The following is a 22,625-nucleotide window of genomic DNA, read 5'->3' as shown; positions in this document are numbered from 1 at the left end:
TGGCAATACCACCTAAACTAATCTATTTATTTAGTGCTATACCCATCAGACTCCCAAGAAACTACGTTAATGACATAGAAAAAATAACAAAATTCATATGGAAGAACACAAGGTCAAGAATTTCCAGGGAATTAATGAAAAAAAAATTAAATGAAAGTGGCCTAACTGATCTAAAGTGATGACCAAAACCATTTGGTGTTATTAGTTAAGAAATTGGTCCATGGAATAGGTTAGGTTCACAGGACAAAATAGTTAATAACTATAGCAATCTAGTGTTTGACAAACCCAAAGATCCCAACTTTTGGGATAAGAATTCACTATTTGACAAAAACTGCTAGGAAAACTGGAAATTAGTATGGCAGAAACTAGACATGGACCCACACTTAACACCGATAACTGGTGATTGATAAGATCAAAATGGGTCCATGATTTAGGCATAAAGAACAAGATTATAAATAAATTAGAGAAACAGAAGATAGATAGTTTACCTCTCAGACTTGTGGAGGAGGAAGGAATTTGTGACCAAAGAAGAACTAGAGATCATTATTGATTACAAAATTAAAAAAAAATTAATTATATTAAATTTAAAAGCCTTTGTACAAACAAAACTAATGCAAACATTATTAGAAGGGAAGCAAAAAACTTGGAAAACATTTTTACAGTTAAAGGTTCTGATAAAGACCCCATTTCCAAAATATATAGAGAATTGACTCTAATTTACAAGAATTCAAGCCATTCTCCAATCGATAAATGGTCAAAGGATATGAAGAGACAATTTTCAGACGATGAAATTGAAACTATTTCTACTCATATGCAAGAGTGTTCCAAATCACTATTGATCAGAGAAATGCAAATTAAGACAACTCTGAGATACCACCACATACCTGTCAGATTGACTATGATGACAGGGAAAAATAATGATAACTGTTGGAGGAGATGCGGAAAAACTGGGACACTGGTGGAGAAAAACTGGAAAAACTGGTGGAGTTGTGAATGAATCCAACCATTCTGGAGAACAATCTGGAATTATGCCCAAAAAGTTATCAAACTATGCATACCCTTTGATCCAGCAGTGCTACTACTGGGCTTATATCCCAAAGAAATAGTAAAGAAAGGGAAGGGACCTATATGTGCCAAAATATTTGTGGCAGCCCTTCTTGTAGTGGCTAGAAATTGGAAAATGAAAGGATGCCCATCAATTGGAGAATGGTTGGGTAAATTATGGTATATGAATGTTATGGAATATTATTGTTCTTTAAGAAATGACCAGCAGGATGAATACAGAGAGGCTTGGAGAGACTTACATCAACTGATGCTGAGTGAAATGAGAAAGAATAGGAGATCATTATACACTTCAACAACAATACTATATGAGGATGTATTCTGATGGAAGTGGATATCTTCAACATTGAGAAGAGCTAATCCAATTCCAATTGATCAATGATGGACAGAATCAGCTACACCCAGAGAAGAAACACTGGGAAATGAGTGTAAATTGTTAGCATTTTTTGTTTTTCTCCCCAGGTTATTTTTACCTTCTGAATCCAATTCTTCCTTTGCAACAACAACACAACAGCAACAAAATTCGGTTCTGCACATATATATTATATCTAGGATATACTATTACATATTTAACATCTATAAGACTGCCTGCCATCTAGGGGAGGAGTGGTGGGAGAGAAGGGAAAAGTCTGAACAGAAGTGAGTGCAAGTGTAAAAAATTACCCATGCATATGTTCTGTCAATAAAAAGTTACAATTAAAAAAAGAAAACCCTAAGAAGAATCACAGAGTTATATGTTAGTGAAACAAGTGAATAACAAATATACATATGTATGTAAAAAAAAAAAAAGAATGTTTAGAAATCAACATTTAGAACTGAGACTTATGACTGAGAGTTGCTATGAAGCTTCTCTTGAGTATTTTGCAGTTATGCTATGAAGCTTCTCTTGGGAACGTTGCAGTTAAAGTGAGGAGGAGAGCAAGAGATAAAGGATGGGAAAAATCTGACACCCCCCCCCAAAGTTCTGGTAAATATGGTTTGGACTTTGAGCTACAGACATTGAAGATCTGTGTATGTGTGGTTATAAAGAATGATTAGTTTTTCTGCTAAATTGTATGTGCATAGTTCTATTTATGTGTTTAAACATATAAGTTTTAAGTTGAGTAAATCTTCCCCCAAAAGTTAAATATAATAAATTAAAGCATATAGATTTTTAAAAGTATTTTTCTCATCAACTTTTAATTGTTTTTATTACTGGTTCACATAAACATATTCTTCCTGGACTTGATTAGAATGATGTCTTCTAAATCATAAGTATTCAATTAGGTCAAAAAACCCTTGCCACAGACTATTTATGACTGATGGATCAGGCCAGTTAGATCTCTTAAAATAATTTATCTTTTATCTGCCCATACTTATGTCACATGTGGATTTTTTTATTATTATTTTGTTTGTTTTACTATGTTTGAATGGTAGGACAAGTCTTGTCTTTCCAGCATCCCTATGTTGTTTAATTGCATACATATTTATCAAAAATATTACAAGCATTGAATTTTCACGATAATAGCATAAACTCCCATGACTGTTTTTTAATACTCAAAAGCTTTTTCTCTCCCTTACCACTTCTCCAACCTTACCCTTTTTTCTGTTCAAAAGAAATTTGCTTGTAATTTCCCTGTTTCCATTATATATTTACCTTGTATCTACATGCATTAGTCTGCTTAGCAACCACCTCTCTTTTTTACTTGTGCAAGATTAGTTATAAACTCTTTTCTAGTTATAAATCACCTTCTAAACGAGCTTGAAGTAACAACAACAAAAATGTCAATTTATATCAGAACGTTTCTAAAATGGTCAGTATTGTTTTCAAAACAAACTTTTTAAAAGCATTTTTCAAAGACAACAAAATTTTTAAGAGACTTATGAAAGAAGAAAGCAAATATTTAATAAGTGCCTACTCTGTGCCAAAGCATTTTGTAAATATTATCTAATTCAATCCTCACAAAAGATCCAATAAGTAAATATCATTATCTCCACTTTACAGTTGAAAAAAGCAAGGCAAACTGAAGTTAAGTAAATTTTGCTTGTCTCACAGCTAATGTATGAAATTAGATTTGAATTCCCTCTTCCTTCCTACAGCCCTAATGCTCTATCTCTTGTACCACCTAACCATCTATTGCCTACATTAAGCATTTGCTTTGTGCTATGTACTTTCTAAATTCTTGGGATGCAAAAAGAGAAACCTAGACAGTTCCTACTATTAAGGAGCTCACATTCTAATAGGGAAGACAACATATAAAAGAAAGTTCCACTACAAAGAATATGAATAATGGAGTTCTAAAAAGGCCTATGAATGCAGTGGTGGATGAATCACATGGAAAGAACTAGGAGGTCTTGAGTTATTTCATTGGGGATGATAGTAGCCTGAAGGTCTATAGGGCATAGAGGACAAATGGCAAACTCTGGTGTTCTTTCATCTTATTGAAATAACATAATTGGGAGGCAGAGCCAAGATGGCAGAGAAGACACACATTTTTTTCTGAGCTCTTCCCATGACCTTCAGACTAATTAGCAAATCCAGCTTTTGAATTAGTTTTGGACTAGTAGAACCACAAATATTGGGAGTGTAACAAATTACAGGCAGAAGATAATTTTGAAGATCTTCAGAAAAGGTTTATTTCAATCAGGCACAAAGGGAGCTATGCCAAGTGCAAGCAGACTGAGCACAGACACCAGTGTAGGCAGTGCACAATTCCAAGGTGGTGTGGGCTCCATGCCCCAGAGAACCTACAGGGAGGAATCTACAGCAGTATAGGCTACTCTGCCCTAGTTGCAAGCCCGTAGATCAGCAGAGAGGTTATAAAATATTCAACACAAATACAAAAGGTAAATAGTGAATCACAATACACCAGAATTTCACCACCCACCCAGTACCAGAAGTCAGTCAGCACAGCTTCTGCTAGCACTTTCAGAGGAAGCTTGAACAATCTCTCCTGCCCTAAAAGCAGATCTCAACTTTTTGAAAGAATGAACAAAAAAGCAAAAAGAACTCTTACCATAGATAGTTTTTATGATAAAATAGAACAGATTTTAAACTCTGAGGTCACTAAAAGCAGATTGTATCCAGATAAAGCCCAAAAGGGTGAAATAAATAGGTTCCCATCTTATCAGGCTCTCTTGGAAGAAATTAAAAAGGAGCTTAAAAGAGAGCTAGAAGAAAAATGGGGGGAGAAGTGAGAACATTGCAAGAGGGTTTGGAAAAGGAGACAGAAATCTTCTGAAGAAAAATCCTTACAAAATGGATTTGGTGAAATGGGAAAAGCATATAAAAGCTTACCCAAACAGATTTGACAATTGGAAAATGGAAATAGAAAAAGAAAACAACTCCCTGAAAAACAGAATTGTGAAATAGAAAAAGAAAACAACTCCCTGAAAAACAGAATTTGTGAAATGGAAAAAAAAATTCACAGAACATAACAACTTATCAAAAATTCAATTACCCAAATTCAAAAAGAACTAAAAAAGGTAAATGAAGAAAATAATTCACTAAAAGTCAGAACTGAATAAATGGAAATGAATGACTCAATGAGACATCAGGAATCTATGAAGAAAAATTAAAAAAAAAAATAATGAAGATGGAAGAAAATATAAAATACCTACTTGGGAAAACAACTGACCTGGAAAATAGGTCTAAGAGAGACAATCTAAGGATTATTAGACTTCCTGAAAACCATGATGAAAAAAAGAACCTAGACATCATCTTACAGGAAATCATCAGAGAACTGACCTGATGTTTTAGAATGAAAGGCAAAATAGCCATTGAAAGAATTCATTGATCATTTCCTGAAAGAGACCCTAAAATGAAAACTCCAAGAAATATTGTGTCTAAATTTCAGAACTATCAGACTAAGGAAAGAATATTACAAGCAGCCAAAAAGAAACAATTCAAATCCTGAGGAGTCACAATAAGGATTACCCAGTACAGAGCAGCTTCCACCTTAAGGGATTGAAGGGTCTGGAATCTGATATTCCACAAGGCAAAGGAACTTGGAATGCAGCCAAGAATGAGTTACCTTGCTGAACTAAGCATTTTCTTTCAAGGAAGAAGATGGACATTCAATGAAATAGGTGAATTTAATTTACTTCTAATGAAAAGAGAACAAAAAATTTGACCTCCAAATATAGAACTCAAGAGAAACATAAAAGGGTAAAAATAAAAGAATTCTTGAGAAGTATATCTCTGTTATGGGAATACATAAAGAGTGCATATATAAATTTATTTTATTATAATATAAAAACTAGAGATGGAAAGGGGATTGTACTGGAAAAGGGAGAAAGTGGAGGCAAAATGAAGGGAATTACATCTCACAAAGAGGCAAAGAAAGCACAATATAAATGAGGGAAAGAAGGCGTGGAGGGGGTAAACATTGTGTGAATCTTTCAGCAGATTTGGCTCAAAGAGAAAATATTAGATATATTTTGTTTCACAAAAAAAAACTCTCACTTTAGAAGGAGGTTGCAAGGAAAAGGAAAGTGGAGGACTAATAGAAGGGAAAAGAGAAAGAGAAGGGGAAATATATAGGAAACGGGGAGGAACTATAAAGGGGGAGAGCTCTTTGAGGCAAGGGGAGCTCATAAGCAAAATACTGGGAAGGAAGAAAAGGAGAAAAGAAAAGAGAAAAGCATAATTTGAAGGTAAATAAGATGGTGGGAAATACAGAATCAATCTTTTTAACTGTGAATGTGAATGTGGTGAATTCTCCCATAAAATGGAAGGAGATAGCACATTGGATTAAAAGCCAGAATCCCACAATATGTTATTTACAAGAAACACATTTGAAGCAGAGTGATATAATACAGAGTAAAGGTAAATGGCTGGAGCAGAAGCTATTATGCTTCAGGTGAAGTAAAAAAAAAAAAAAAAAAAAAAGGCAGGGGTAGCCATCCTAATCTCAGATCAAGCAAAACCAAAAAATAAATCTAAAAGAGATAAGGAAGGAAACTATATCTTGCTAACGGATACAATAGGTAATAAAGAAATATCAATACTAAATATATATGCACCAAATGGTATAGCATCTAAATTCCTAAAGGAGAAATTAAGAGAGCTGTAAGACAAAAGAAATACCAAAACTATAATAGTGGGGGATCTCAACCTTGCTCTCTCAGAACTAGATAAATTGAACCACAAAATAAATAAGAAGGAAGTTAAGTCAGTAAATAGAATATTAGAAAATTCTGATAGTTATGATAGATCTTTGGAGAAAATTGAATGGATACAGAAAGGAATACACTTTTTTCTTGGCAGTTCATGGAACCTATACAAAAATTGACCATATATTAGGGTATAAAGATCTCAAATCAAATGCAGAAAGACAGAAACAGTAAATGCATTTTTTTCAATAATAGACCAAAAGAAAATAGACAAAAAATCAGTTGGAAATTAAATAATCTAAATGTAAAAATGAATGGGTAAAACAGCAAATCATAGACACAATCAATAATTTCATCCAAGAGAATAACAATAATGAGACAACATACCAGAATTTGTGTGATGCAACCAAAACAGTAATAAGGAGAAAATGTATATCTATATTTGCTTACTTGCATAAAATAGAAAACTAGAAGATCAATGAATTGGGCTTGCAACTAAAAGAGCTGGGGGGAAAAAAATTAAAAATCCCTAATCAAATAACAAACTTGAAATTCTAAAAATAAAAGGAGAGATTAATAAAATTGAAAATAAAAATCTATTAAATTAATCAATAAAACTAAGAGTTGATTTTATGAAAAAACCAACAAAATAGTTAAATGTTTAGTTAATCTGATTTAAAAAAGGAAAGAGGACAATCAAACTATTAGTCTCAAAAATGAAGAGGGGGAAATTTCCACTAATGAAGAGGAAATTAGAGCAATAATTAGAAGTTATATTGCCCAACTTTATGCCAATAAATTTGATAACCTAAGTGAAATGGAGAAATACCTGCAAAAATATAGATTGCCCAGATTAACAGAAGAGTAAATAAGTTACTTAAATAGCCCCTTTTTTTAGAAAAGGAAATAGAACAAGCCATTAATCAACTCCCTAAGGAAATATCTCCATCTACATCCAGAGAGAGAACTGTTGGGAGTTGAGTGTGATTCCCAACATAGCATTCTCACCCTTTTTGTTGTTTTTTCCTTGCATTTTATTTTCTTCATCATTTTCTGGTTTGATTTGATTTTTCTTTTACAGCAATATAATTGTATAAATATGTATGTATATCTTGGATTTAACATATTTCTACCATGTTTAACATATATTGAACTACTTGCCATCTAAGGAGGAGATTGGGAGAAGGGGGGGAGAAACTGGAACATAAGGTTTTGCAAGGGTTCATGTTGCAGAATGATCTATAGATGTGCTTTGAAAAATAAAAAGTTTTAATAATAATAAAAAAGAAATAGTGTAATTGTTGACTTATCTCATCCTATCCATAGAGCAGTCTGGCATCTAGAACCCAGCCCAAGAAGGAGAAAGGAAAATGGATGAACCTGGGGGTAGTCGATCTTCTAGCTGACTAACTATCCTAGATGGGTTGTAGAATGGCCTAGATCCAGGGAAAGAGGCAAAAGGAGAATCCAAGAATGATTCATATATATATATATATATATATATATATATATATATATATATATATATATATATATATATATATATATATATATATATATATATATATATATATATATATATATATATATATATATATATATGTATGTATGTATATATATATATATATAATAAAATAAAAAATGATTTTATCACAAAAGGAGCAAACAAAACAATTTGTGAATTTGCTGAGTTAAACCAGGAGTATTAAAAATTCTCAATTAATAAATAGACTATATCTATTTTCTCCTTTATTTTTATATCTATTAATTTGATGATTGCTAATAAGTAATCTAACTTTACAGTATAGGTATGTGATATATATTACATGTATATATATGTACATGCATGTATGTGTCTGTATTTATGTATATGATGTGTTATTTGTATGATGTATTTTGTACACACACACACACACACACACACACACGCATGTCCAACAATGATACCTTTGCTTAAAGCAAATTTCATTGAGCTAGGTTATTGTTTAGTCATTTTTCTGTCATGTCTGACTTTTTGTGACCCCTTTTGGGGTTTACTTGACAAAGATACTGAAGTGGTTTGCCATTGTCTTCTCCAGTTCATTTTACAAATGAGGAAACTGAGGTAAACAGGATTAAATGGCTTGTCCAAGGTCACAAGCTAATAAGTGACTGGTGATTTTAAAAATTATCAAAAGTCATTCAGAGCCCAGGGTTGTGACTAAAATAGTTTTCAACACAGGAATTTTTTTTTTTTGCTTTTTTGTGTATATAGCTCAGAAGCTGTTTCTGAAGATACTAATGTGTGTGACAATATAGTTTCATAATCTAGAATCATGCAAAGTCACTGAGATAAGTTAATTTCTAACTACCTCCTTCAAAAATCTGGCCTGACAAAAAATTGGAAATTGAAGGGATGCCCATCAATTGGGGAATGGCTGAACAAACTGGTGTGTGTTTATGATCATATAGAGAATATTATTTGTTCTGTGGGAAATGATGAGCAGGATGCTATCAGGAAAAAAAACCTGGAAAATCCTCAAGCAAAGTGAAATGTACTGTATACAAAGTAACAGTAATGTTCTGGAATGACCAAACTGATTTTGTCATTTTCAGTAATACAATCATTCATAACAACTCTGAAGGACTTATGATGAAAAATTCTATCTATACCCAGAGAAGGAATTGATTGTATATGAATACATTTTGAAGTGTTTTCTCTCTCTCTCTCTCTCTCTCTCTCTCTCTCTCTCTCTCTCTCTCTTTAATGTAATTTTCTCAAAGGCCTTTTTTTCCCCCACAACTTCACTTTTTTCCCCCCTGTGGAAATTAGGGTTAAGTGACTTGCCCAGGGTCACACAAACAACTTCACTTTATGGAAATGTTTCGCATAATTTCACAAGTTGTTTCTTAATTGTGGGTGGGGATAAGGAGAGAACCTAAAATTCAAAAATTTTAAAAACAAATGTAAAAAATTGTTTTGAATGTAACTGGGGGAAAATATTTAATAAATAAATAAAAGTTAAAAATTTACAATAGAAATCTGTCCTAAGATTATTTACCATGACATGGTTAGTATAATTTAAACATTATTTGCTTTTGATAAGGAAAGACTTAGATGGATTCTATATATAATAGGGACAGAATAATGACTTTGCATTCTCAGAAATAAATATTATGCTTTTTATAGACATAATTCAATAGGGAATCATTGCAACTTAGTTGAATTCTTTTTTTAGTAGAATTTTCTTTCCTCAGTGCTAATGGAGAAGATAATTTTTTTTATTCCTACTAGGTAGTTATATTTTCATATGCTTAAGAAATCCTCATGGGAAAAAATTAAAATAAGAATTATTTTCATATTTCCATTTTATAGGATTCTAAACATTTTGATGGTATTGATACTGATTTTAAAGAACTAGTTTATGATGCTCAGAAGACACCAAATGTTATAGAAGCTACTAACAAACCAAGCGTTCATGATCAACTAGAAAACATTCAAAACAGGTAAGTTCCTTCTTACTCTCTCTTTTGTTCCTAGGAATTTATTGTTTTTTTCAGCTGACCTACTTCTGGGCCTTGTGAGTATTTTATGACAGCATCATGTGTGTTGGTATGTGTGTTGTTTTCGTAATATAGATGTTAGATGTTAATTTCTATATGTGTTGTTATTTCTATAAATATTAATATATTTGTATATATTTCTATGGGTATTTGTTTTATGATATTTGGATTTTTTTCAAACATCTGAGTTAAATTCCTTTCAAATATGTGTCAGTGCCTATGTTTAGATGTATATTTCTTTCTGTGTATATGTAATTCTATCTTTATGTTTATAAAGTCTAAACTCTGTATTCTCAGATTGTGCCAGTGTGAGAAAGCCTTGACTGAATATCTAGACACCAAGAGATTGGCCTTCCCCAGATTTTACTTCCTGTCCTCTTCGGACTTGTTAGATGTCCTCTCCAATGGCACGAATCCACAACAAGTAAGCTATTGAGTATCTCTGATAAAGCATCAGAGAATTTATGAAGAATGAGTAAGCCATGTAGCCACTATTTGAGTTGATCCTTTCTCTCATTCCATCAAGACACAATTACAGAATCACATGATCTGGAAAGACCATCAGAATCAATCTAATCCAAAACATACTTTACTGAGAATTCTCTTAACACTATCTTTGAAGAATATTAATCTTTTCCTCTTAGCTGGTCTTCTTCTCTTTTAAGATCTTTCCAGAGGCAATGATGTTGTCTAGCTTATAACAGTATTTTCAAGTACTTCATAATTCATGCTGTTTTCTTAATAAGCCACAGTTGTCCCTGAAATACCTTGTGTTCTAACAATTATTATCCTATCAGATAGATGATATCTGTTATCTTCTTATCTTCCTTTGCCATAGAAAAATGGTAACATCCACCATGTAAATCCATTGTGAAAAATCAATGGCTGCCCATGAAAACTTGTGAAATATCATACTATTTTTTTTCTATTCTTTCCAGTCCAAAGAAGTAAGAGTTGGACAACTCAGCCATCACAACGTTATGACTCTTAACATTACCTCCCAATAATAAATACCCTAACAAAAGTTTTTGTTTTTTTTTCCCTTTTTTGATTCCTCCCTTGTTCCCAATTTACTTTTAAAAAAGCAACAACTGAAATTAAAATTCACATATATTAGCAATCTCAGTTTTTTCTAGACTGGATGCTAATGACATAATTTTTATAAGACTATGCTTGTTTTTGTCTTTATCCTGTTTCTTGCATTTACCTTCATTTTCTGGACATATCTTTATAAATTATGAATTGGGTAATATTTTCTTTTGTATGTACATTTGTCTCTTTTGGATTGTTCTCTTTTTCCTTCTTGGAATAATTGCTGTTTGATTTTTTGTTCTTGATCCCATTTTTTTAAGTCAACTTCTTCTGTAAAATATTTGTAAGAAGTTGGATTTCATACTTTCTTCAGGTATTTTTAAAGATATACTATTTTCAAAAATGTGTGTCCAGCTTTCATCTCCCCTTTCATGAAACCCAGCATTATTTGATCCCAAGATTCAAGGTATTCCTAATTAGCAATTAATTCTTCATAATTTGTAAGTCTTAAATCAAGAATTAAATAAATTCCATATTTCGTGATCATATGATAGACTAGTCATTTTATCTAACTCCAATCAACTATCACAAATACTGCCCAAAAGGCTGTACCCCACAGTAAAGCAATTGCATCTGAATTCATAGGACAACAAAGCAGGAAGCCAACAACAGATTTAAGAATAAACAATGACAAGCTCTAATCCTTAATACTCTCACTTAGTTCTCTATCCCCTAACAGCTTTTTCTGGCATAGAGTACAATCTGATTCACCCATTTGTGCTTGGAACCCACTCAGTAATTTCCCTCCTGTCCCCTATCATATCACCATGATCCAGCAGTGCCATTACTAGGTCTATATCCCAAAGAAACCTTAAAAGAGGGGAAAGCACCCACATAAGCGAAAATGTAGCAGCTCTTTTTGTGGTAGCAAAGAATTGGAAAATGAGTAGATGCCCAATTGGGGAATGGCTGAACAAGTTGTGTTATGTGAAGATCATGGAATATTATTATTTTATAAAAATGATGAACAATCTGGTTTTATAAAGGCCTGGAAATATTTACATGAACTGATGCTGAGCAAAACAAGCAGAACCAAGAATATATTGTACACAATAACAGCAAGAATGTGCGATGATCAGCTATGCTCTTACAACTGAAACTATGATAGAATAGGTATAGTGTGGAAAGAGTAAGTAAGTAAGAACTAGTTTTTAATTCTGGTTTTCATACTAATTTGATCATGAGCCCATAATTTGTGGTCTCAGCATCAGATTTTTTCATCTAGATGATAAAAATAAAACCTATAGTCTCCATCCCACAATGATACAAGATATGATGAATAAGACAATGTATGTAAAGTACTTTGCAAACTTTACTATGCTGTAAACATGTCAGTTGTTATAGAAATGCAAAAGAAATCTCCTTAAAATAAAAAAATAGTTTGATACTAATGTCCTAAATTTTTCTAATTTGATGTTATATATTAGGCATTATGATAAATGATATCAACCTCCCATAAAAGAGAATATTAGAGGTTGTCCCCTTATCCCCACTTTCCCTAATAGGTACTAACTGATACCTTAGAGCTATGTCCTTTGCTTCTCCCATTCTCAATAATATAGTGGATATCCATGTCCTTCTCCTTATTCATAAGAGTCTCACTCTAGGTCAGCCTCTCTCAGCTGGGATAGTGCAATAGCTTACTAATTGGTCTCCCTTCTCTCCAAACTACCTTCTATGTAGTTCCTGAAGCATCTTCCAAAGCATATGTCTGACCTTGTTACTCCCCTAAGACAAATATATGGTATACACACACATGCACGTATTAAGACACGCCTACATATATCTACATATATATATATATACATATATTTATATACATATACAAACCTCTAAGAAAATTTCAATATGGTTGACATATAATGAAGATTTCTCTCTTGAGTGAGTCTTTTTAAAGTTTGCCTTTGTCTGAGATCAATGATTACTACCTGTAATGTTCAGGTTAGCTTTCTGGAGGTCTTGGGACTAGCTTTAGTTTCAGCAGAATAATCACCATGAGAATAGTCAGGGATAACATCCAAAGTCTTTATTGTCTCCTTTAGTCTCCCAGTCCGCATCATCAGTTTCAGCCAATCACCAGTCAGCAGTCTGCACATCTCAAAGTAATGTCCTGCTTTCTAGAGCCCCCAAATTGGGGTGACAAAATGTACCATTGCTTTCTAGAGCCCCCACACCAGGGTGGATTAAAATATACTGTCCAAACTAGCTCTCTGAAGGATCTCAGGAGTAGCCCAAGTCCTTAGTCTTAGTGGAGAAGTGATGAAGGCAGGAGAACCAGCATGAGGCTGGTCAAGTCTTCTCTCTATGGCTGAGTTTGTCCCCAGTTTATGTACTGTATTACAATTAAATCAATTCATCATACTGTGTATAAGCCAATCATTATATCACAAGGGAACCATTATTGTTATAAGATTAAATCAATCATACTGAACTAGAGAACTATTAATCACCATGCTAAATTAGATAACCATTGTCTTATCAATTCCACTGAGTCAACACCTTTTTGTAAGAATCCTTACATCAAATATATTTCTCCAGAGTTTTGGCCCATTACATCTCCTGCTTTCTTTTGTTTTAAAACATAGGTGGTCACGCCCTTCCTGACTTCTCAGGGAGGTGAGAACCCCAAAAAGGAAGTGATCACACCCTCCCTGACATCTCAGGAAGGGAGATGAAAACACCAAGGGAAATGGGGAATCAAACCAGATTTTGTTAGTGGGTTTCTGAAGGCTCTCACTTGAAACAGGCATACATAAATCCATCAACATGGAAGGTATTACACAAGCAAATAGTAATACATCACAGGCTAGTAGTGATCACTCTCTCCACAGCCAGCACAGGCACAATGTGGTGTAACAAACATGAATTATACATGCAAGTAGTGATATAACAAACAGTATAAATCAATATGGTATTGTAATAGATTTCTATAAGGCCAAAAGGAGGATATATAAATAACCATCACACATACACCTCCTTCAACAACCAAGGGATACTCCAAAAGTAATCTATTGTCCATTACTTCATATGTCAGGGAATCCAGTGATTCCTGCAAGTTTTGAAGTCCTTCATTAGTCTCATCATATGTTAGGGAATCTAATGATTCCTGCAGATTTTGAAGTACTGCAACAGTCTTATCATGTCTCAGGGAATCCAATGATTCCTGAGAGTTTTCAAGTCCTACAACAATCTTATCATGTCTTAGGGATTGCAATGATTCTGGAGGGTTTTGAAGTCCTTCATCAGTCTCATTAACAATTTTGATGTCCATCAGTCAATTGCCATAATTACCATGATCTTTCAGTGGTGAGCACAGTCAGCAATGGAATCACCCAATGTTTCTTGGGTCTTCTTTGTTTCAATGGAATTCTCCATCTCTCTCCACTGGACAAGGCAAATATGACTTGTTGGAACCCATCTGATTCCTTCTCCATCTGTAGAGATGCAAGCAAAACCTCTCTTCCAAGTAGTTAACCCATCTGGTCCCTTCCATTCACCACTTTCTGAATCTGTCCACATCACCTGGTGACTATCTAAAGATAGTGGAGCGGCTTGCACTGGACATTGTCCATCTGGTGGGTTATAAAACCTGTCTGCCAGAGCCAGTGCATCTTTACAAAAATCAAGAAGTTAATTGTATAAAGAGCTAAATTTATAAGTTCTCTAAGGTTAGTTGAGGCTCCCCCTTTCTTTTGTTTTTGGAGGAGCACCTTGATGTCTCTGTTTCTCCTCTCTACTATTGCCTGTCCTTGAGGATTAAAAGGTATGTCAATGGTGTGTAAAATCTTATGCTGTGCACAAATGTGTGTAAAATGTTTAGAAATATATTCAGGTCCATTGTCTGTTTTTCTTGCTTGTGGCACACCCATGATTTCAAAAGCATGTATAATGAATTTATTGTCCACTTGGGCAGTCTCTTTTGCTGCTGGTATTGCAAAAGTAAATCCTGAAAAGGTGTCTACTACTACATGGATAAAAGACAGATGACCAAAAGATTTATAATGAATCACATCCCTTTCCATATTTTATTGAGTCTCAAACCCAATTCCCTGGAGGCAGTGTAGGAGTATGGAAAGAAAGGGAAGCTGTACAGGCTTTTACTATGCTTCTAGCTTCCTCTTTTGTTATCTGAAATTGCAGATGTAAAGCTCGAGCAGCCTGATGATATTTAGAATGAGAGTCTTGGGCTGTCTGAAATAAAGGAGTACTGGCTAAAATGGTTAGAAGGCTATCTGCCTTTGAATTTCTATCAAAAACAGCACTTGGAAGCCCACTATGCAAGTTGACATGCAAGATATAAATCTTACCTGGATGCTTTCTCACTTCCACTTGAAGTTCTTTAAAGAGCTGATATATATTAGAAGCTACAAATTTTATTTGGGCTGTGGCAATTCTTTGTACCATACGTACTGAATAGGCTGAATCAGATATTATATTTACATCTCCTGGATAATAAGTAAGAGCTAGCATAATTGCATACATTCATTCTACTGAGTGGACTGAAAAGAAATTCTGACTACTCTCTTTATAGTTAAGTCATGAGGGTATACAGTACAAATGCTATGTTTGGATGACTGTAAAGATAAGTGTTCTTTTAAGAGGAATCTTAGAAACCTTTTCTTCAAAAATCCATTGCCAATTATGTAATAGCTGGGTTATCTTTAATGGAGACCTGGGTGTGAAATTTGGAGCCATGACCAATAAAATTTGCCACTTTGGGATGGTTTCATAGTATATGTTAATTTGTGCATTGGAATAAAAGGTGTATATCTTGACAGGTCTAATCCCTGATAATTGTACTATTCTCTTAATGGCCTTTAATAAAATTGTAGCCACAAGCACTGGGTAAGGAGTAAGGCTTTGTTCTGGTTGTGCTGGGAAGTTTACCCACTCTTTATCACACAGTCTCCTTGATGAAGGACTGCTGTGGGTACCTTTTTTGCAGCATAAACTGATATTTCCAAGAGTTTCTCAGTGACTCAACCACATTGGATAAAGCCAGTTCAACTTTTTTCAAAGCCTCTTGAGCTTCTTTTGTAAGCTGGCGTGATGAGGTTAAAGCAGTATCTCCCCTTAAAATGCCATATAAAAGTGGCAATAATTGGTAGTTCAGCCTAATACTGGAGATATCTTCTATCAATTTTTGAAAGTCATTTAAGATGTTCAACTTCTCTGTTCTTAAAGAGAGCTTTTGTACTGTAAGCACCTTAGGATACACTTCATATCCTAAATACAGAAAAGGAGCATGTCTTTGAATTTTTTCTGGAGCTATATGCAATTTGTAGTTACTTAGTGTTTTATGGTCTGTTGTAGGCATGATTCTAACATTTACTCCTCAGGTGCACACCCCAAGATATCATCCATGTAATGTAAGAGCAGCTTCCACATACATTTGACACATAGTAGGGTTATTTTTCATTTCCTGTGGCAAAATTGTCCATACAAATCTTTTATAAGACTCAGCTAAATTAATGTTGGGCAAATCTTTTCATATCCTCCTTATGCAGAGGGATAGAATAGAAACAATCCTTAATGTCTATAACCCAAAGAGGCCAAGGAATGGCTGCTAATGAATGGCCTCCCTAGGCAATTAAGAAGGAGATTGAAGCCCAGGCTGAAGACTTCCAGGTTTCCATATGTTCATTTACTTTTCTCAAATCAGTCAACGTCCTCCATTTTCCAGATTTCTTTTTTACAACAAATACAGGGGAATTCCAAGGACTTAGAGAAGGTTATATGTGTCCTTGGTCAAGTTGCTGTTGTTCTATATCTAATAAGGCCTGAATTTTTTCATTTGTTAAGGTCAACTGTTCTACCCACACTGGTGTATTAATTTTCTGTTGAATGTGAACAGATAAAGGTGTGGGCAAGCCTTCAACAGCAGCCCTGCCTAAAAAGCTAAAGTACTGAATTGTTATCCTAACTGTTGTAAGATGTCTATCTCTTCTCCATAGATTAAGGGGGATTTTTCCTACTACAGAAGGAGTAAAAAGAGTCCTGTTTCACCTTCAGATACTCATCTCAAAGACGGTACTAATTTCAGCCACTATTGATCCTTCCATGCCAGACATATAGGTGTCTGCCTTAATCTTTGGCCAATTACTGTGCCAATTGTCACATGTAATGACTATATAATCTGCACCTGTGTCTACCAATTCTTTCAATGGTATGCCATTTACATAGATAATGAGCATAGGAAGGTCAGCAGTAACAGCTGCAGTCCAGAATATTCTGAATTCTGTTGCTAGGAGTCAAAATGTGGGTAAATATTACCAAATTACCAAGTATTCCTAGCAGGCAAATTAGCAGTATGTATCAGTAAACCTGATGCTACTACTTCTCCTGGTTGATAAGTCACACATTGTCTACCTGTATTAGTGACTGGGATATTAGCTACACATTCTCCAGTTTTCCAAAGCAATATATGGATGAACACTATTTTATAAGCACTCTCAGGAGGTGAAATGGTCAAGCCTCCTGTGCTTGGACACAAAGAATCTATAGGCCAAACAGGGACCAATTTCACTTCTCCAGGGGATGTCTTAGTAGTCTCAAGCCAGGAGAAGATACACTCCTTTTGATCTGGAAATTATCAAAGATCAGAAAAAGGGTTTCACTCTTTATGGGGCTACATCATTCTATGTTAAAATAGCATTAGAGAATTTGGCTTTTGAAATTTTAACCCCCTAGTGATTGGAAATCTATTGCAAGGACATGTTTAGAACCTGGACAAAACTTCTTTCGGCTTTTGGAGTATAGTGAACTTTGTAGAATACAAGACTAACAAAATAGGCAAACTGGAGTTAATATACCAATCATCTTTGTATGCACACAGAGCTGCATACAACTCTATTCTCCCCAATTGTAATCCCTTTCTCCCAACAGATTACTTCTTAGCTGATTGATCATGTAATCCCTTTCTCCCATCAGGTTGCTTCACAGCTAATTGATCATATCTGAGTACTGAGCTTCTAAATACTCTCTAGGTATAACATCATCTGCCATCATGCTCCAAGAGGTTTTTTTTTTTTGCCTGGACCCTGGAGCTGGGCTCTTTTTCCCATTTCCCATTCTGATGTCCACTGGGGCCCTGAAACTGGGCCTAACTTTCTGTTTCCCAGAGTCAATCTACATTCTGATGCTCAATGGAAGTCTTTGTTGCATTTTGGACCTAGAGTTTTAGGTTTTGTTCTCCCATCTTGTCTTCTCACTATATCTCTATGGCCACATTGAGCTTTCAAATGCTCTCCTATACCACAGTGAAATCATTGATAAGTCTCTCTGGAAGTTCCTTGCCAAAATGGACCCTATCTTCTCATGTTCTGCATCATAGCCTATGTATAAAAGGCATTTGTGCCCATTGTGGCAAAGAGTCTTATAATCTTCTCTAAAGGAGCATCTTTGTGTAGTCCTAGTATAATTCTTCTATGAACCTCATTAGCATTTTCTCTAGAAGTTGTTTTATCATTATTCCTATTGCTGCATTTTCACCAATAATTCATATGACAACTGTCTGCAGACATCCCATGAAATCAGAAAAAGGTTCATTTGGTCCTTGGGCTATTTTGGGGAAGACTTCCCCTTTATCTTGTTTTCCTGGAAGGATGTCCCATGCTTTGATAGCAGCAGCAATAATTTGCTCATATGCTATCAAAAGGTAATTAGTCTGTGCTAAAGTGTCTGCATAATGACCTATATCTGCTAGTTGTTCAAAGGTGATTGGTATATTAACTCCAGTTTGCCTATTTTGTTAGTCTTGTATTATACAAAATTCACTATACTCCAAAAGCCAAAACAAGTTTTGTCCAGGTACTAAACATGTCCTTGCAATAGATTTCCAATCACTAGGGGTTAAAATTTCAAAAGACAAATTCTCTAATGCCATTTTAACATAGAATGACATAGCCCCATAAAGAGTGCAACCCTTTTTCTGATCTTTGATAATTTCCAGATCAAAAGGAATGTAGCTTCTCCTGGCTTGAACTGAAAAATCAAATTCTTGAATCCCAGGGTAAGCTTTTATTCTTAAATCAGATATATTCTGTCCTTCTCTTTTAGCTATAACTTGTGCCTTTTCTAATTGTGTCATGGGGTGGACAAAGTGTTGCATGGGTGATGCTGATTGTGTCAGGAAAAGGGTTGAAGAGGGAAGGTGATGAGATGGGGAATGTCCGAATGGCTCCTGCTGTGAAGTACCACTATACTTAACTCCTTCTTTGTCTAATTTTTCATGCTTTGAGTACACTTTCTTCTCAGCATTTTGTGGAACCTATACAAAAATTGATCATATACTAGGACATAAAAACCTCAAAATCAAATGCAGTAAGGCAGAAATAGTAAATGCATTCTTTTCAGACCACAATGCAATGAAAATTACATTCAATAAAAAACCAGGGGAAAATAGACCAAAAAAATAATTGGAAACTAAATAATATCATACTAAAGAATGCCTGGATGAAACAGCAAATCATAGGCATAATTAATAACTTCACCCAAGAAAATGACAATAATGAGACATCATACCAAAATGTGTGGGATATAGCCAAAGCATTAATAAGGGGAAGTTTTATATCTCTAGAGGCCTACTTGAATAAAATAGAGAAAGAGAGGGTCAATAAATTGGGCTTACAACTAAAAATGCTAGAAAAGGAACAAATTTAAAAACCCCCAGACAAACACATAACTTGAAATTCTAAAAATAAAAGGTGAGATTAATAAAATTGAAAGCAAAAAAAAAACAAAACTATTGAATTAATTAATAAAAACTAAGAGTTGGTTCTATGAAAAAACCAACAAAATAGACAAATGCTTAGTAAATCTGATTAAAAAAGGAAAGAGGAAAAGCAAATTGTTAGTCTTAAAAAGGAAAAGGAAGAACTTGCCACTAATGAAGAGGAATTTAGAACAATAGTTAGGAACTACTTTGCTCAATTTTATGCCAATAAATTCAATAACTTAAATGAAATTGAAGAATACCTTCAAAAATATAGCTTGCCCAGGTTAATAGAGGAAGAAATAAATAGTCTAAATAGTCCCATTTCAGAAAAAGAAATAGAACAAGCTATTAAGCAACTCCCTAAGAAAAAATCCCCAGGACCAGATGGAATTATATGTGAATTCTACCAAACATTTAAAGAACAACTACCTCCAATGCTATATAAACTATTTGAAAAAATAGGGATTGAAGGACTCCTACCAAATTCCTTTTATGACACAAACATGGTACTGATATCTAAACCAGGTAGGTTGAAAACAGCAAAAGAAAATTATAGACCAATCTCTCTAATGAATATTGATGCAAAAATCTTAAATAAAATATTAGCAAAAAGACTACAGAAAATCATCCCCAGGATAATACACTATGGCCAAGTGGGATTTATACCAGGAATGCAGGGTTGGTTCAATATTAGGAAAACTATTAGCATAATCGACTATATCAAAAACCAAATTAACAAAAACCATATGATCATCTCAATAGATGTAGAAAAAGCTTTTGATAAAATCCAACATCCATTCCTACTAAAAACTCTTGAGAGTATAAGAATAAATGGATTATTCCTTAAAATAATAAGGAGCATACATTTAAAACTGTCAGTAAACATCATATGTGATAGCAATAAACTGGAACCTTTCCCAGTAAGATCAGGAGTGAAACAAGGTTGCCCACTATCACTATTACTATTCAATATTGTAATAGAAACACTAGCCTTGGCAATAAGAAAGAGATTCAAGGAATTAGAGTAGGAAATGAGGAAATCAAACTATCACTCTTTGCAGATGATATGATGGTATACTTAGAGAAACCCAAAGACTCTGCTAAAAAGCTATTAGAAATAATTCAGAACTTTAGCAAAGTTGCAGGATACAAAATAAATCCACATAAATCCTCAGCATTTTTATACATTACCAACACAATCCAACAGCAAGAGATACAAAGAGAAATTCCATTCCAAACAAATGTTGAGAGTATAAAATATTTGGGAATCTATCTACCAAAGGAAAGTCAGGAATTATATGAGCAAAATTTCAAAACACTTGCCACAAAAATAAAGTCAGATTAAAATATTTGGAAAGACATTAAGTGCTCTTGGATAGGCCGAGAGAATATAATCAAGATGACAATACTCCCTAAACTAATCCATTCATTTAGTGCTATACCAATCAGACTCCCAAGAAACTATTTTAATGACCTAGAAAAAATAACAACAAAATTCATATGGAAGAACAAAAGAGCGAGAATTTCAAGGGAAGTAATGAAAAAAAAAAATCAAATGAAGGTGGCCTAGCTGTATCTGATCTAGAACTATATTATAAAGCAGCAGTCACCCAAACCATTTGCTATTGGCTAAGAAATAGACTAGTTGATCAGTGGAATAGATTAGGTTCACAGGGCAAGATAGTGAATAAAAATAGCAATCTAGTGTTTGACAAAGCCAAAGATCCCAACTTTTAGGATAAGAATTCATTATTTGACAAAAACTGCTGGGAAAACTTGAAATTAATATGGCAGAAACAATACCACATACTAAGGTAAGATCAAAATGGGTCCATGGATTTAGGCATAAAGAATGACATCATAAATAAATTAGAGGAACATAGGATAGTTTACCTCTCAGACTTGTGGAGGAGGAAGGAATTTGTGACCAAAGGAGAACTAGAAATCATTATTGATCACAAAATAGAAAATTTTGATTACATCAAGTTAAAAAGCTTTTGTACAAATAAAACTAATACAAACAAGATTAGAAGGGAAGTAACAAATTGGGAAAACATTTTTACAGTTAAAGGTTCTGATAAAAGCCTCATCTCCAAAATATATAGAGAATTTACTCTAATTTATAAGAAATCAAGCCATTCTCCAGTTGATAAATGGTCAAAGGATATGAACAGACAATTTTCAGGTGATGAAATTGAAACTATTTCCACTTATATGAAAGTGTTCCAAATCACTACTGAGCAGAGAAATGCAAATTAAGACAACTCTGAGATATCTCTACACACCTGTCAGATTGGCTAAGATGACAGGAACAAATAATGATGAATGTTGGAGGGACATTGATGCATTGTTAGTGGAGTTGTGAAAGAATCCAACCATTCTGGAGAGCAATCTGGAATTATGCCCAAAAAGTTATCAAACTGTGCATACCCTTTGATCCAGCAGTGCTGTTACTGGGCTTATATCCCAAGGAAATACTAAAGAAGAGAAAGAGACCTGTATGTGCCAAAATGTTTGTGGCAGCCCTTCTTGTAGTGGCTAGAAACTGGAAAATGAATGGATGCCCATCAATTGGAGAATGGTTGGGTAAATTATGGTATATGAATATTATGGAATATTATTGTTCTTTAAGAAATGACCAGCAGGATGAATACAGAGAGGCTTGGAGAGACTTACATCAACTGATGCTGAGTGAAATGAGCAGAACTAGGAGATCATTATACACTTCAACAACAATACTATATGAGGATGTATTCTGATGGAAGTGGATATCTTCGACATTGAGAAGAGCTAATCCAATTCCGATTGATCAATGATGGACAGAAGCAGCTACACCCAGAGAAGAAATACTGGGAAATAATTGTAAACTGTTAGCATTTTTTGTTTTTCTCCCCAGGTTATTTTTACCTTCTGAATCCAAGTCTCCCTTTGCAACAACAACAACAACAACAACAAAATTCGGTTCTGCACATATATATTTTATATAGAATATACTATAACATATTTAATATGTATGGAAATGCCTGCCATGTAGGGGAGGGGTTGGAGGGAAGGGGGGGGAAAATTTGGAACAGAAGAGAGTACAAGGGATAATGTTGTAAAAAATTACCTATGCATA

At 34.2% G+C, this 22,625-nt stretch overlaps 1 protein-coding gene across 1 annotated transcript in view; it reads left to right on the top strand.

The window, feature by feature from the left end:
* DNAH9 (dynein axonemal heavy chain 9) overlaps positions 1–22,625 on the top strand; it is a 572,299-nt gene that overhangs the window by 175,657 nt on the left and 374,017 nt on the right. Inside the window, exons 21-22 of the mRNA XM_074264740.1 lie at positions 9,512–9,642; positions 9,997–10,123. Coding sequence (XP_074120841.1) covers positions 9,512–9,642; positions 9,997–10,123 — 258 coding nt within the window. The remainder of the gene's footprint in view (positions 1–9,511; positions 9,643–9,996; positions 10,124–22,625) is intronic.

Source organism: Sminthopsis crassicaudata, chromosome 4 (assembly GCF_048593235.1).
Source record: "Sminthopsis crassicaudata isolate SCR6 chromosome 4, ASM4859323v1, whole genome shotgun sequence".
NCBI classification, from domain to species: domain Eukaryota; kingdom Metazoa; phylum Chordata; class Mammalia; order Dasyuromorphia; family Dasyuridae; genus Sminthopsis; species Sminthopsis crassicaudata.
The sequence above is the reverse complement of the archived record's forward strand: the minus strand, read 5'-3'. Positions and strand labels throughout refer to the sequence as shown.